This window comes from Plutella xylostella, chromosome 25, assembly GCF_932276165.1.
Source record: "Plutella xylostella chromosome 25, ilPluXylo3.1, whole genome shotgun sequence".
NCBI lineage: Eukaryota > Metazoa > Arthropoda > Insecta > Lepidoptera > Plutellidae > Plutella > Plutella xylostella.
Window position 1 is genome coordinate 2,684,672 of NC_064005.1, and position 14,072 is coordinate 2,698,743.

General features: G+C 43.6%; 1 protein-coding gene across 6 annotated transcripts in view; it reads left to right on the forward strand.

Moving 5' to 3' along the window:
* The window catches only part of LOC105381888 (metastasis-associated protein MTA3), a 51,894-nt gene extending 38,517 nt beyond the window's left edge, over positions 1 to 13,377 (forward strand). The window contains exons 5-21 of one of the 6 annotated variants that reach the window (XM_048630145.1): positions 1,329 to 1,525; positions 2,919 to 3,036; positions 3,322 to 3,432; positions 3,696 to 3,787; positions 4,209 to 4,397; positions 5,282 to 5,415; positions 5,862 to 5,974; positions 7,943 to 8,052; positions 9,072 to 9,191; positions 9,579 to 9,798; positions 10,314 to 10,408; positions 10,753 to 10,885; positions 11,338 to 11,478; positions 11,661 to 11,669; positions 11,793 to 11,944; positions 12,325 to 12,428; positions 12,855 to 13,377. In XM_048630145.1, coding sequence (XP_048486102.1) covers positions 1,329 to 1,525; positions 2,919 to 3,036; positions 3,322 to 3,432; positions 3,696 to 3,787; positions 4,209 to 4,397; positions 5,282 to 5,415; positions 5,862 to 5,974; positions 7,943 to 8,052; positions 9,072 to 9,191; positions 9,579 to 9,798; positions 10,314 to 10,408; positions 10,753 to 10,885; positions 11,338 to 11,478; positions 11,661 to 11,669; positions 11,793 to 11,944; positions 12,325 to 12,428; positions 12,855 to 12,990 — 2,174 coding nt within the window. In that variant the 3' untranslated portion in view covers positions 12,991 to 13,377. Of the gene's footprint in view, positions 1 to 1,328; positions 1,526 to 2,918; positions 3,037 to 3,321; positions 3,525 to 3,679; positions 3,788 to 4,208; positions 4,398 to 4,706; positions 4,833 to 5,281; positions 5,416 to 5,861; positions 5,975 to 7,942; positions 8,053 to 9,071; positions 9,192 to 9,578; positions 9,799 to 10,313; positions 10,409 to 10,752; positions 10,886 to 11,337; positions 11,479 to 11,660; positions 11,670 to 11,792; positions 11,945 to 12,324; positions 12,429 to 12,854 lie in introns of all 6 variants that reach the window. The other 5 variants (XM_048630144.1, XM_048630142.1, XM_048630147.1 and 2 more) reach the window with 5 other exon arrangements.
* Positions 13,378 to 14,072: the final 695 nt, after the last annotated feature.

Genomic DNA, 14,072 nt, shown 5'->3' on the forward strand with positions numbered 1-14,072 from the left:
AATATTCATAGTTTAAGCCGTCTGTCGGCAATAAAAATACCCGTTAAAATAACATAGTACAATCACATGTACCTAATTGCTATTGCAAAGAGGCTACAAAATTTACAGAACATGGCTTCAGCAGATAAAGAAAAGACTGGCTCTGTGAATTTGTTGTTTCACGATAATGTGAGGTTGTTATTACTAAAATAGATCACAATACAACACAGTATAGCGCCCCAAAAAGGGCATAAAAAACCAGTTACATGTTGACGCTTGCACATTGCACCTGCGCTTGCTTGGCGCGAGCTCTTCCGGTCTTTGAGCCATCCCAGTTTTGTCCCTTACATTATTTATACAGCCTCGTAATCACTTGAAGCTGTATAACACCCCTCTTCATTGCATCAAGTGATGGTTTAGTTTGCCAGTTATGCCGATTGTAATTATTGCAGAGACCCGCGTGTATAACTTTCACTGGCCGACTTTACTCATTATAGTTTATTTGATGTGGCACGGTTCAAAGTAAGCTCTGGTACCTAAAACAAATACGTATTGTGACGTATATAAGGTACAGTTGGTTCCTTTCGTGCCCACAATTGTATGCGTTATCACGTTTTACTCCTTATTCCGTAGTTTACACGGAAACACTGCATTGTTAGCTGTATAGGTCGGCGATGACGCCCGCGTTTCCTGGCCAATGGAGCGGACGCCCAGCTGTCAGTCGGCACAATGGTGGCCACTCGGTGCCGCGGAGGAAGGTTATGAGGTCGATGAATTGTTTGTTTTATTTGTGAGAATTTGTATGTTTATTGTTGGTTTTGTTTGTTAAGCACAATTTTACATTCACACTCTACTGGTAGACTATAGTAACCTGGACTGTATACTGGAAATAAATACAGTTTGGTACTTGAAATTTTATAAGAAGCCAAGCACAAAATGCAAATGAAATGCTGAAAAAACCGCATTGAAGTCGGTTCGTTCGTTTTGTACCTGCGGTTTCGCAAGTTTGTTTACTACCTGTCGGCTCATTAACGAAATAATAACTATAACTTACGAGCAATACAATATTATGTTGGTCCACCGGTTTAAAGGTTAACCCCTATACCTACTTGTAACAAGGGGCAAAAGTTTCATATTAACGAGTTAAGTCACCCTTGCCGGCTGAACCTAAACCAATAGCTCATTAGTGTACCCTAGACGGTCCATAGTGACTCCAAATCTCCAATAACTCACTTATATCAGTAATATCCTCCTCAATTCAATTCCTTACCTCCCTGGTTCCATAGAGGAGGACCAGACCCCATATAAGTTATATCCTCCTCATTCAACTTTCCACCTCCTTGTTCCAGCGTCAATAGAAGAGGACCAGACCTCGGAGCTGCCCGGCACGGACGGGCTCGCGCCCAAGCAGCGCCACCAGGCCAAGCACCGCGAGCTGTTCCTGTCCCGCCACGTGGAGACGCTGCCGGCGACCCACATCCGCGGCAAGTGCACCGTCACGCTGCTCAACGAGACCGAGTCGCTCGTCAGCTATCTGAATAAGGATGTGAGTATGTACCGTCCAGCGCGCGGGGAGGGTGATGAGTGAATGTGGAGCGAGGTTTTGTGGTACGAAGACGTGGTTGTGATTCTAGGGGTGCATGCAAGCCTCGAGTCGGGTGATGTATCACCTGATCCTTATACATATAATGCATACGTCCGGCGCACCCTGGGCAGTCAGTGACAGATGCTAAAATAGCTGCGCAATCCTTGCACCATGGTGATAAACCATACACACGCTATGAAGACGTGAACCTAGTGCACTCGCGCGTTGAGATAATCGGGGTGGTTGGTACTCTGATGTCTTGATCACAGCGGTTTGGGTTCATACGTACTCGTAACGTGAAAACCTCGCTTTACATAAACCTAAACAGTTGCTCTGCTATATTTATTAACAGACTAGAAACAATAAGTTACAGCCTATAGGTACATAAATTGCAAACATGTACAAATATCCCACCCGCACAGCATTAGTTGTGATTGCAGTGCGATTGTCTATAAAATTTATGATAATTTCAGAATTTAGTTTAGACCTTATGCTTCGTATTGCGTGATAGAGTTTAAATGAGTTATTGTTCATGCCCTATCTCTTTACCTCTCAAGTTGTGCCACACATTAAATGAATAATGGTCCATTTGATCTAAATTGTTATCACTCCAGTACTTGCTAATTTAGATTTATGGCAAGTGGAAGTGGAATTATATTGTTACGGTCCAATAATGTGTGCGACATTGGTGTTGTAATTATTTGACGTTCGTATTCTAAATTTTACATAGGTAATAATACACAAGTGTAAAAAAAGCTGCATGGATTTAAGAACCACAGTTATCTATTATTAACAATTATTGCTTATGAACTATTAACACAATATTTGAAGATTTTATAGCCTCTAGTTCCTTCGTTGTCGTCATCTATACCTACTATGCTATGCATGTAAATTGTAGATAATTATTCCTCAATTAGTTACTGACAATCTTTGCCTCACAATGAGTTTTAATTGAAACTGTATTGAGTCACACTTATTGACTGTGCCATCCTCGAGCCGTAATGAACTGTGAGGTGCATATAATACGTCTGTTATTTCATTAACAACTCGATATAAATATGATATAAAATTGTATGATGATAGTTTTAGTTCAAAGCGTTAATTAACTATATAGTCACATTAAAGGATCTATGTTGTAATGTAAGTTAGCTAATATAAATATTAACTTCTGTAACAAATATCAGAAGCAACAGCAAATTTTATTGATCATACCGAAAGGAAATAACAGCAAAATATGGGTTGTGCGTGGGGACTAGCTATATCCAATAGAACATAATCTAATATAATAATATAACTCCCTACCTAAATCTTGTGTAAATCGTTATTAATACACGACTTTCTCTTTTTGTTTCAGGACGCATTTTTTTATTGTTTAGTATTTGACCCTTCACAAAAGACTTTATTAGCGGATAAGGGAGAAATAAGAGTTGGAAGTAGATATCAGACTGAAGTTACTAATTTATTAAAAGAAGGTACGTACTATTCTAATATATTTTTTTAATTTTTGTATGTAATCACTGTATTTTGAGTGTATTTTACTACAGTGAAGATATCGTTTTGTCTAGCAGAATATTCCACATTCTTTGTGTTCATCAAACATGTTTTTCAAATATAAGTATTTTATATTCTTTACCAATCCCACAAATCAAAAAGCTAACAATTGACTACCTCTTAATACCTATCAAATAGTTAAAAAAATCACTTTAAAATCTGTCACTTTTTTCGTAAAAACTAAAAACCCAAACTGTTGATTCCAGGCGAGGAGGACGGGCGCAACAGCGAGGACCTCGAGACGGTGGTGTGGACGCCGCAGCACGGGCTCTCGGACCGGCAGATCGACCAGTTCCTCGTGGTCTCCCGCTCCGTGGGCACCTTCGCAAGGGCCCTGGACTGCTCGTCCAGCGTGAAGCAGCCCTCGCTGCACATGTCTGCCGCTGCCGCCAGCCGCGATATCACCCTTGTGAGTAAAGTGAAAAAATAGATGGCTACACGAATTGATAGGTGGACCAGTTGTTAATGACCTCCTAGCGCCATATCACTTTTGTGAGTACAAGAGCTGTATAAGGCTGTAGGTAGCATAGCTACACGGACTGGCAGATCGACCAGTTCCTCGTGGTCTCCCGCTCCGTAGGGACCTTCGCAAGGGCCCTGGACTGCTCCTCCAGCGTGAAGCAGCCCTCGCTGCACATGTCTGCCGCTGCCGCCAGCCGCGATATCACCCTTGTGAGTGTTGGTTTAAGCTTGTTTGTGGTATGGCTTGGTAGGTCGAACTCCAGCCGCCGTATCTCCTTTGTGAGTATTCGCATTAGGCTGTAGGTAGCATAAGTTGTAGTTTGTATGGCTACATGGGTTGGTTGCAGTGGCCGATTAAGGGACTGATGATAATGACTCGTAATTTCCAACATTTATAATGAGAAGCCTAAATGGTTTATGTGGTCATTTCATTTATGTTAGATTCTCACTATTATGCAGTTTAAATCAGCAGTAGCTTACATACATATGCTCACGACTGTAATCCCCGAAATCAGTAGCTATTCCACAATTATGAATTTATATACTGGAAGCTATGTGCAGGCGAGATACAGATGCATATCCAGCCCAATAATTAACAAATGACTAACACACACCTTTCTCCACCCGCCAGTTCCACGCAATGGACACCCTCCACAAGTCGGGCTACAGCATAGAGGCGGCGCTGGCGGCGCTGGTGCCGGCGTCCGGGCCGGTGCTGTGCCGCGACGAGATGGAGGAGTGGAGCGCCTCCGAGGCTAACCTGTTCGAGGAGGCGCTCGACAAGTACGGCAAGGACTTCCAGGACATCCGGCAGGACTTTGTGAGTACCCAGCGCTGATATAGTACTAGTTGTTAACGGAATATTGAGGTAAATTCGACGTGTGTCTTAATTGCCTCGTCTTCCACTACTTGGAAGTAGATTGCGCAGTGTGATCTCATTGGTGTGATCCTGTCTGATCTGGTAGGTATTTTTTTAAATATCAGAGGCTGGCATTTTAGGTACGTAGGCTGGCAACATATTTTACTATAATGGAATATAGTTGACGCTTTCAATATAAAGTAAGCTACCAGTATAAGACCCACGCGGCACAAGTCGGGCTACAGCATAGAGGCGGCGCTGGCGGCGCTGGTGCCGGCGTCCGGGCCGGTGCTGTGCCGCGACGAGATGGAGGAGTGGAGCGCCTCCGAGGCCAACCTGTTCGAGGAGGCGCTCGACAAGTACGGCAAGGACTTCCAGGACATACGGCAGGACTTTGTGAGTAGTTAATAGTGGTACTAGATTTACTGGTGTTCCTTTGCGGTGGCAGTTTCAACATCTATGTAGCCTGGCACAGGGAGACAGAAAACCTCATTTTGTAAGTGTCTCGACTTTCCAGAGTAGCACTGATTTGTAGCTTGTAGTTGATGCATTCTGCGATGCAGATATTTGACCCCTCCCCTAAATTTTGAACGTAATTATTGTGTAAATACCCATGTCAGGATGATTATATGCAAAGCAGGCTGTATGGGGTCTATACATTTTTATACCTACATTATACATTTTTATACTTTTTCTCACAAACCATAATTTTTTTATGAATGAACAGAAGGTTTTTTGGTTTTACAAGTTAAAAATGTATAGAACTACTATACAAAGCTTGCGTACGGCTTGGAAGTAAATGAAAATTAAATAGCAGTACATAACTAACCCTGTACCACCCGCAGTTGCCGTGGAAGACGCTGAAGAACCTGGTGGAGTACTACTACATGTGGAAGACCACGGACCGCTACGTGCAGCAGAAGCGCGTCAAGGCGGTGGAGGCCGAGTCCAAGCTCAAGCAGGTCTACATTCCCAACTAGTGAGTGTTTGTACCGACCGACTTCATTTACTTATTCTTATGTAGTAGTGGTAGTGTGTTGTCTTGTGTTGTGTTTTAGCTGTAAGATGGAAATAATTTCAAGCAGAAACATTCCTAGGTAAAAGTATTATGGGGCGAAAGCGTACGCACAAATTGCCCTATGCCTATGTCTAACCCTTTGATTGATTCCTATGAGTGAAGATATTGGTGGAAGATGGATGAGCTTATTTAAACTTTTAAAAATACCTTATTTAAGCTTAAAAGGAGCTTATTTATGCTCTTTTTACTAAATTAAAAGCATTTGACCCATCTCAACACGAATTTGATTCGTGGTTTCCGCGGGGTTATCAAGATAGTTTTGCAGAACTTCATGTGTAGTAGGGTAACTACTTGTAATTTAACTAATATTCATGAACAATATCTAATGTACCCCGTGTGTGTTGCAGTAACAAGCCGAACCCGGCGCTGCTGCCGGCGAGCAAGGCGGCGGCGGTGCTGAACGGGGGCACTAACGGCGCCGCGCACGCCGCCAGCCCCGACCTCTGCGCCTCCTGCCAGGGTAAACGAACAACTATTACTAGCTATACACAGTTATTCTTAAGTTTTTTTCGTAATTCGTCACTATTCTAATTTATGTAACAAATTTTCAATAAAATCTTGCTACGAGGGCTACACCGAAAAGATCGGGAATAGAATACTTAGGAATAAATTAGAGTGAAACCTTTTTGGTGTATCAAATGTAGTGTTTTTTCAAACATAATTCCATTTTCGAATTTTAAAAAAAGTAAAAAATAAAAGAGTATTGACCATTTGAATTTGACAAGTCGGTGTAAAAAATGGAGCTTACGCGGGAAAATTTCCGTGCAATAATTTTTCACAACTTTCGTCGAGGTTTATCTCAAGAACAATGTCTCGCCGAGCTTGTTTCTATTTATAAACTTGAAGCACCAAGTAAAACGACTATATATCGTTGGTATTCTGAGTTTCGCCGTGGACGTTCCTCTCCTACCACAGTCCCTTCTACTGGTCGGCCAAAAACAGCGCTAACACAAGATAACATCGATGCTGTACGCCAGTTAATAAAAGAAGATAGACATGTGACATACGAGCAGATTCGGGCTTCTCTCAGCATTGGTATGACAGCCATTCAAACCATTTTACATGAAGAACTGGGTGTCAAGAAGTTAGTTTCGCGCTGGGTGCCCCACCGTTTGACCGAGGAACAAAAGTCGGCTCGTGTTAATTGGTGTCGATCTGCTCTGCAACGGTTCAATGGAGGCAGTTCAAATGCTGTCTACAATATCGTCTCTGGTGATGAATCGTGGATTTATTCATATGAGCCCGAAAGAAAACATCAATCGGCAGTTTGGGTCTTCGAAGGTGAGGTCAAGCCAACAAAAGTTATTCGCTCACGCAGCGTGTCGAAAAAAATGGTCGCTTCGTTTGTATCGAAAACTGGCCATGTGGCTACGATTCCATTACAAGAACAAAGGACGGTTACTGCTGATTGGTACACAACAGTTTGTTTGCCGGAAGTCGTAAGAGAACTTCGTAAAACTAACCCGAATCGTCGTATAATCCTTCACCACGATAATGCAAGCTCTCATACCGCTCGCAAAACAAGAACGTTTTTAAATATGGAAAACGTGGAGTTGATGGACCATCCTCCGTATAGCCCTGATCTGAGCCCCAATGATTATTTTACATTCCCAAGAATTAAAGATATGCTACGTGGTCAACGGTTTAGCGGCCCAGAAGAGGCGGTCGAAGCTTACAAATCAGCTGTTTTGACAGTATCCACTTCAGACTGGAATTACTGTTTCAATGATTGGTTTAATCGAATGAAAAAGTGCATTGAATGTCACGGAGACTACTTTGAAAAACAATAAAAGTAAATAATATTATGATATCTTTGTACTTTTTTCTATTCCCGATCATTTCGGTATCGCCCTCGTATGCACGTGTGGCACGTGTGTAGTTATGTACCTTGAGTGGCCTTGACCAACTAAACCTATAGAATCATAATTATGGGAATGAATAAATGACGCGCTGCAGTGTCTGTGTCGTAGAAGCACGCTACGAATAAGAAAAGCCCCTTTGTTACCGGGTCTTCAACTGCAGATATCTTACGCCCAATAACACTACAACTCGCAGATAGACTGTGCTATATATACTCGTAAAAAAACACTTATTTAGTTTAGATCCTTCCGCACCATTCCTTAACGGACTTCGGGCATTAATGATGTTGCTTTTAAATGCCATTCAAAGGATGGGAAGCCCGTCTGGAGCGGAGATGTTTCTATATAATTATATTTCCTCATGTTACTACCCCACTTGGCTATTCGTATTTGCGTATTTGCCAAAACTGCCATGTGTGGTAAGTAGGTATAGGTAGTAGGCCGAATTTGCCTACATTTTTGGTATTTGCCAAATAAAGCAAACATCCAATAACAAATACTAAGCTAAATGTAACAGCATCAGCCTCGGTCCCTCAACCATTCTCTAATACCAACAATGCATCCTCCAGGCACGAACTCATCACAATGGTACTCGTGGGGCCCGCCGCACCTGCAGTACCGGCTGTGCGGCGCCTGCTGGTCCTACTGGAAGAAATACGGCGGCCTCAAGGTAAATGTTGTATGTACACCCACCGATTTATTATTATTTATTACTTTTTACTTAGAATAACTACTGATTATTTCTCTAACAATTTGTAATCTAATATCGGTAACCTCGGTGCACAAAAGGAGCCACTTCGAGAGTCATATCAACTGTAACATGAATATGCGCAGCGAAATTTAACCCCTAAATTTCCCTGCGCAGTCGGCGACTGACTAAATCTGTCACAACGATAAGAAGAAAAATATGTATAATTCACCATCGGATAATCGTGTTGCGTGACAATACAATTTTCTTTACTTATTCTGAAATTAGCATTTCCTTTTATTCGCCATACGTCAGTGTTTCATTCACAAAGCGTTTCATATCTTGAAGGGATCTGAAACTTCCTGCTGTAAAGAAAAGGTTAAATAATATAAATAAGACAAGAGTCTGTCAATCTGTGCCTTGTTATTTTTTGGGCCAACAAGGGAGTGCCGTCTTGAATTGTACTTGTTTACGTCAGCTGAATATTCAGATCACATATCAGTATCCTGTATTCAGCTGTATGTAACTCACAAGGTTATGTCGAGTGAGTGAAAACTGTCCCCTGGTTTTGTAATTAGTACTCTTTGACGGCACCGTAGTTAAGGCGGTAGTGAAACTGCTTCCGAAGCTTGGGGCTGCGGGTTCGAATCCCGCCCAGGGCAAACATCTATGTGATGAGCATTTGTGTTTGCTTTTGTCTGGTTGTTGTTTATCTATTTAATATTGTATCTATCTATCTATCCTGTACTTCCTGTGGGTTGACTGGTAGAAAATGCTTTTAGCATTAAGTCCACCCTTTGTACACTTATTTATACATATATTTGTGCAATAAAGGATTAAATAAATAAATTAAATATTTATGTATTTGTGTAGATATAACAGCTAACTCTGTCTGACACCCATATCACAGTCCTGCCTAGTTTGGGGTCGGATGGCCGTGTGTATGATGTCCCCACATTATTATTATTATTACTCTTGACTGACATGTATGTTTGTTTGTGTTGTATCAGACGGCGGGCGTGTTCGGCGAGGCGGAGGCGGAGGCGGCGAAGGCGGGCCGCGAGGGCGAGGAGCTGGCGCTGTCCGTGAGCCACCGCCCGCACCGCTGCACCGTGCCCAACTGCGCCAAGGTAAGCTATATGGCGTGACTGGCGTAGCATTATGCTGAGCTGGAAAGATTTTGGCGGTGGGATTGGTGGACCGTAGTTTTGGGTAGTGTCAGTCTACCTCAGTAGGCACGTCCGAATGTTTCGATATTGCGTTTTTATCTGAACCGCATAAATTTTACATTCATTTGTTTCATCATAGTGACTAATAGAATATAGGTAGGTATACTGAGTTATGGTATGCGCGTAAAACACTTTGCCTTTATAAACCACTCCTGTACCTCCAGATTTATCCTGCCATTATAAACTACTCTTGTATCTACAGATTTATCCGTAGAATTTCGTGCATCAATGCAACAGGAACCAGTGTTACTAAAACCCCGTAATATTAACCACAACCCTACCCGCCAGGAGTTCAAGCTGCGCGCTCACCTGGCGCGCCACATCGCCACCGCGCACGGCTCGGGCGTGGAGGGCGCGCGGCCCGTCATGAAGACACGCGCCGCGTTCTACCTGCACGCCAGCCCCTTCACACGCCTCGCCCGCCGGCTGTGCCGCGCGCTGCGCCGCCCGAGACACTTCGCCAGGGCCCCCTTCTCGCCGATTAACTTGGCGCAGGTCAAACATGAGTGTAAGTGGACGGTTGCAATGTTTGTTGCGTTTAGGAGTTAGGGCGCGGATGACATAGTATATATTTTCATAAGGACACCTTTTATAAGGTAGACATATAAATCATGGATCAAACAAAAGAGAGTGACTAAGAGATTCTTTAGGAACAAGTTTGTTTTTACGACTCTGGACATAGGATACAGGTGTACGTTTGCGAAATCACTGACTGCCTAATCCTATCACCACGGTGGCCAATTTAGTCCAGCTCTAGACACCGACATGCTAGAAATATAAACAATTGAAACAACTATGTAGAAATAATTTTATACCCAAATAAATAGCCCTTAATTCCATAAAGCAATGTGTCAAGATCATTATACAATTTTATCCTAAACCTTGAGCCCTATTTCCCTTATTATAACAAGAACATAGCACAGTATGTAATTATATCAAGGCCATAGCACCACATTTAATTGTAAAGCTACTAATGAATCTAACCGTACAAATCAATCTTCTCAACCAACACTCTCTCCGCAGGTTCCATAGCCATGGCCGGGCTGGGCGCCTCGGAGCTGCGCGCTCTGGGCGCGGGCGGCGGCGGCACCCCGCGCGCGCGCGGACCCGTGGGACAGGTAATATTATTATCTAATTTATTCACTGTGAAGTTTGAATCCACGGAAAATACAGTAAGCTGGTTTTGTGGGTCATTTACAGTCTATCTATAGTCATAAAAACAGAAATGGAATCTAACAAATTGTATTTCATTGATTTATTACCTTTATTCAAAACAAAAATCTGTTAAAGAGATTATCATTCTGCATTTTATTTGCAGCATATAAATTAAATATATCTAAAGAACTTACAATGATAAAAAGTCTTTGCAAAATCGCACTTTTTCCTTTCATGATTTTATAGATGGCCTGTAATAATGTATGTCGCGTGATTTATTACTAATAACTTTATTGCTACTATCCAGGTGGCGACGCGACTCGCCACGGCCATGGGCACGCCGCCGCCGGCGCGCGGGCACGAGTGGCTCGTGCTCACGCCCAAGGACCGCATGCCCACGCCCGCGCACGTCGCCTATCCCAAGCCGCCGAAGGCTCCGGGTAAGTGATTATGTAGGGTATAATAAGCCGAAACCTACATGTGCAGCATATCTAAGCCCGAAAATAAAATCAAAATTTCTAAATACGCGAAAAAAATACATTTTCCATAGAAGCTTTGTTGGTCACGTGACTTTTTACTATGGAGAATGAGCACAAAAATTCTGTAGGAATACCTTGTCATAGGAATAGCGCTGTCAAATATGACAGCGCTATTTTTGACGGCATTTTAGGTGCGTCTAACGTAAACCAAATGCTTGGCCCTGTTAAATTCCTTCTGCATTTGTTTAATTTAAACTGTAGATTGAGAGATACTGAAAGAAAACACACTGAACAATATTTTGCAGTTCCTGAATTCATCTCACTAAAGATATACAATTTATGTTGCCTATAACCACATAGCTACATGCTTTGACAACTTATACAATGTATTTTGTATGTATTCTTCGCCGTAGACGGAAGCCTGATGTACGAGCGTGTGCTGAACCGCTCCGAGATCGAGGCGCGCGCCGCCGCCGCCGCCGCCGCCGCCGCGCCGCCCGCGCCCGCGCAGCCGCTCAAGCGGCGATACGACGAGCTGAATGGACTCGACAACAGTTAGTATACACTAAGCAAGTTTAATATTTGCAGACATCGGTTTTGCACGATCTTTTGTAGGATATAACAATCCACGATTTAATTACATAAGTGTATGTAGCATACGATTGCACCTACTGATGGGCTATGGCTATACTAATGAATAATTTATCTCTTTCCAATGCTCACTTTATCGGAACAGTAACTCCAGGTTTGTAAAAGTCGTCATGTAAATTGTGATGTTATAGCGCCTTTATAACTTAATTAGCCTATAATTATTGTTTAGAGTTATTAAACGAACATTCAGAGAATAAGCTTGATGACAAACCCTCAGGAGCAGCGTCGAAGAACAGCGGCGCGCCGCCGGCCAAGCGGCCCAACAAGCACCCGGCGCCCATGCAGCGGCCGTCGCGCGAGCAGTACGCCGCCATGTGTGCGCGCGCGCAGGCCACCGGACAGCCGCTGCCGCCGCACGTGTTCGCTCACGTATGTACAGATAAATCAAGTAACTTGACGTATGCGAAGAAAACATTGAAAGTCCCTTTGATGGTGCTTGATAAATACACAGAAGACATTTAGGTCCCCTCGGAGGTGCGGTGTGGTGGAGGAGGCGTGGGCGGGATATGTGAAAACCACGCGACGTCATTGGTCCGCGATATTCGCTCGGTCGCTATTGGTCTCTTGCGAATCCTCTAATATCATTTGTAATTAACTCACTCATAAATGCAACACAAGCAGCTATGTAAGTCAGTAAAAAAAGATTGTAGGCTCGTCGACGAAAGTCAAGTGATATCTCCGTGTGTGATATGTATTTTTTTTCCTCAATGATTTAAATTAAATACTAACGCTAGTTTGTCCCCGCGCAGGTGAACGGCAAGCCCACGGGGCTGGGCCGCGGCGGGCGGCGCCACGTCATCTCGTGGATGGACGCGCCCGACGACCTCTACTTCCGCGCCAACGACACCGCCAAGTGAGTACCCGACACTAGTAGCCTTTGGCAAGTGCTGCACCACCACCGCTGGAGTAGCATAATAGCGGAAATCTGGGTGCAAAACATACCCAAGACTATCCTGTAACCAAGTTAATAACTTGATGTGTTTGTTTAGGCCCGGGTCTCCTATTTAGGCCGTAGGTCGCGTCCAGCGTCACGCCGTGATGCTCACTATAGAAATGTACTGATGCGGTCTCCCTCACACGCCGACGTTGGCGCGTATATGTAGTGAGCATTGTGATGCGGCCTACGGCGTGACGCTGGACGCGACCATCGGCGCGTAATAGGAGACCCGGGCCTTACAATATACAACAGTGCTTATGTTGACATCAATGTTTCATCCTTCCTTATCACTATCATTGCCACTTTAAAGGAATTCGTCTAAAACATTGTAACGTATTCCAGGGCCGTCCGCCGGACCCTGAGCAGCGGGGAGCTGCGGCGCGGCGCGCGCGCCCCCTGGCGGGCCATGCGCGGCGGCGCGCTGCCCGGCGCCCCCCCCGCCGCCGCCGCGCCGCTGCAGCTCGTCATCCTCGACTGACAGCGCCCGCCGCCCCCGCCCCCGCGCGCCTACACCATGGAGGCGCTGCTCGGCTGAGACACTGTACATAATAAAACAAACCCTAGTGTTACGTCTATCGACTAAGATCGTATGTGCTCGTTAATTTAATTAAGTAGGAGAGTGACGCGCCGCGTACGGAACGGTTCACGGTAAAGTTAAAATGAAGATTGTATTTTTGGTAATCGAATCGCCGAGGATGGATTCTGTAGATAATATTTTAAACTATATTGTTCTTATGTGGTTTGATCTGGCGTCGAGCAAAATAATGTATTTGATACATAAAATGATATGTAAGTCTATTTCATTCGGAGATTCATTGTAGGATAATTTACAATTTTTTTCATAAATAAAGCACAAATTGAAATATTTATGGGTTTTATTTCACATGCCTTTTTTCACCATTATTATTTAAGATAAAAATTACGTATCTACCTCGGGGTTAAGTATCTGTGGGTCTAGTATTCAGGTATTGGATTGGTCCACCGATTCATAGTGGGCTAATGGGCTATTCAGGGACAGTATACGAACATTTACTCTGGCTCAGGGTTTCCCTAATCATCATCATCACATTCCCACTGCTGTAGCACGGGTTTCCTTCCAATGAAGGAAGGGTTTAGACCTAGTCCACCACGCTGGCCTAGTGCGGGTTGGTGGATCCCAACACAAGCAAGCTTGTGCTGATAGAGTTGTCGGGTAAGTGGGCAACTGTCTTAAGTCAATATTTTCAAGCTGAGCAAAAAAAACACTACGATGATGACTTGGGATAGGATCCCGGGCATAGGTTGTTGGTTGTAACTTTCAGTAATTGGCAACTTGCGTTGTCCCACAGACTGTATTCAATTTACTAAGTACTTTCCATGACACTAACTTATATTCGAAGTATTTGGAAACTAGCTTATCTACAGAACTTTTCCATAATCTAACTAATGGAACAGGAGAGGAGAGGCCGACTTGTTCATCCGATCATTATATTTTTAGGACGTAATGTTATCAGCCTCCTAGATTTAATACCACCATGGAATCAGTTTCGAAACCATAGGGTCTTCTTTATGGCGTGTTGG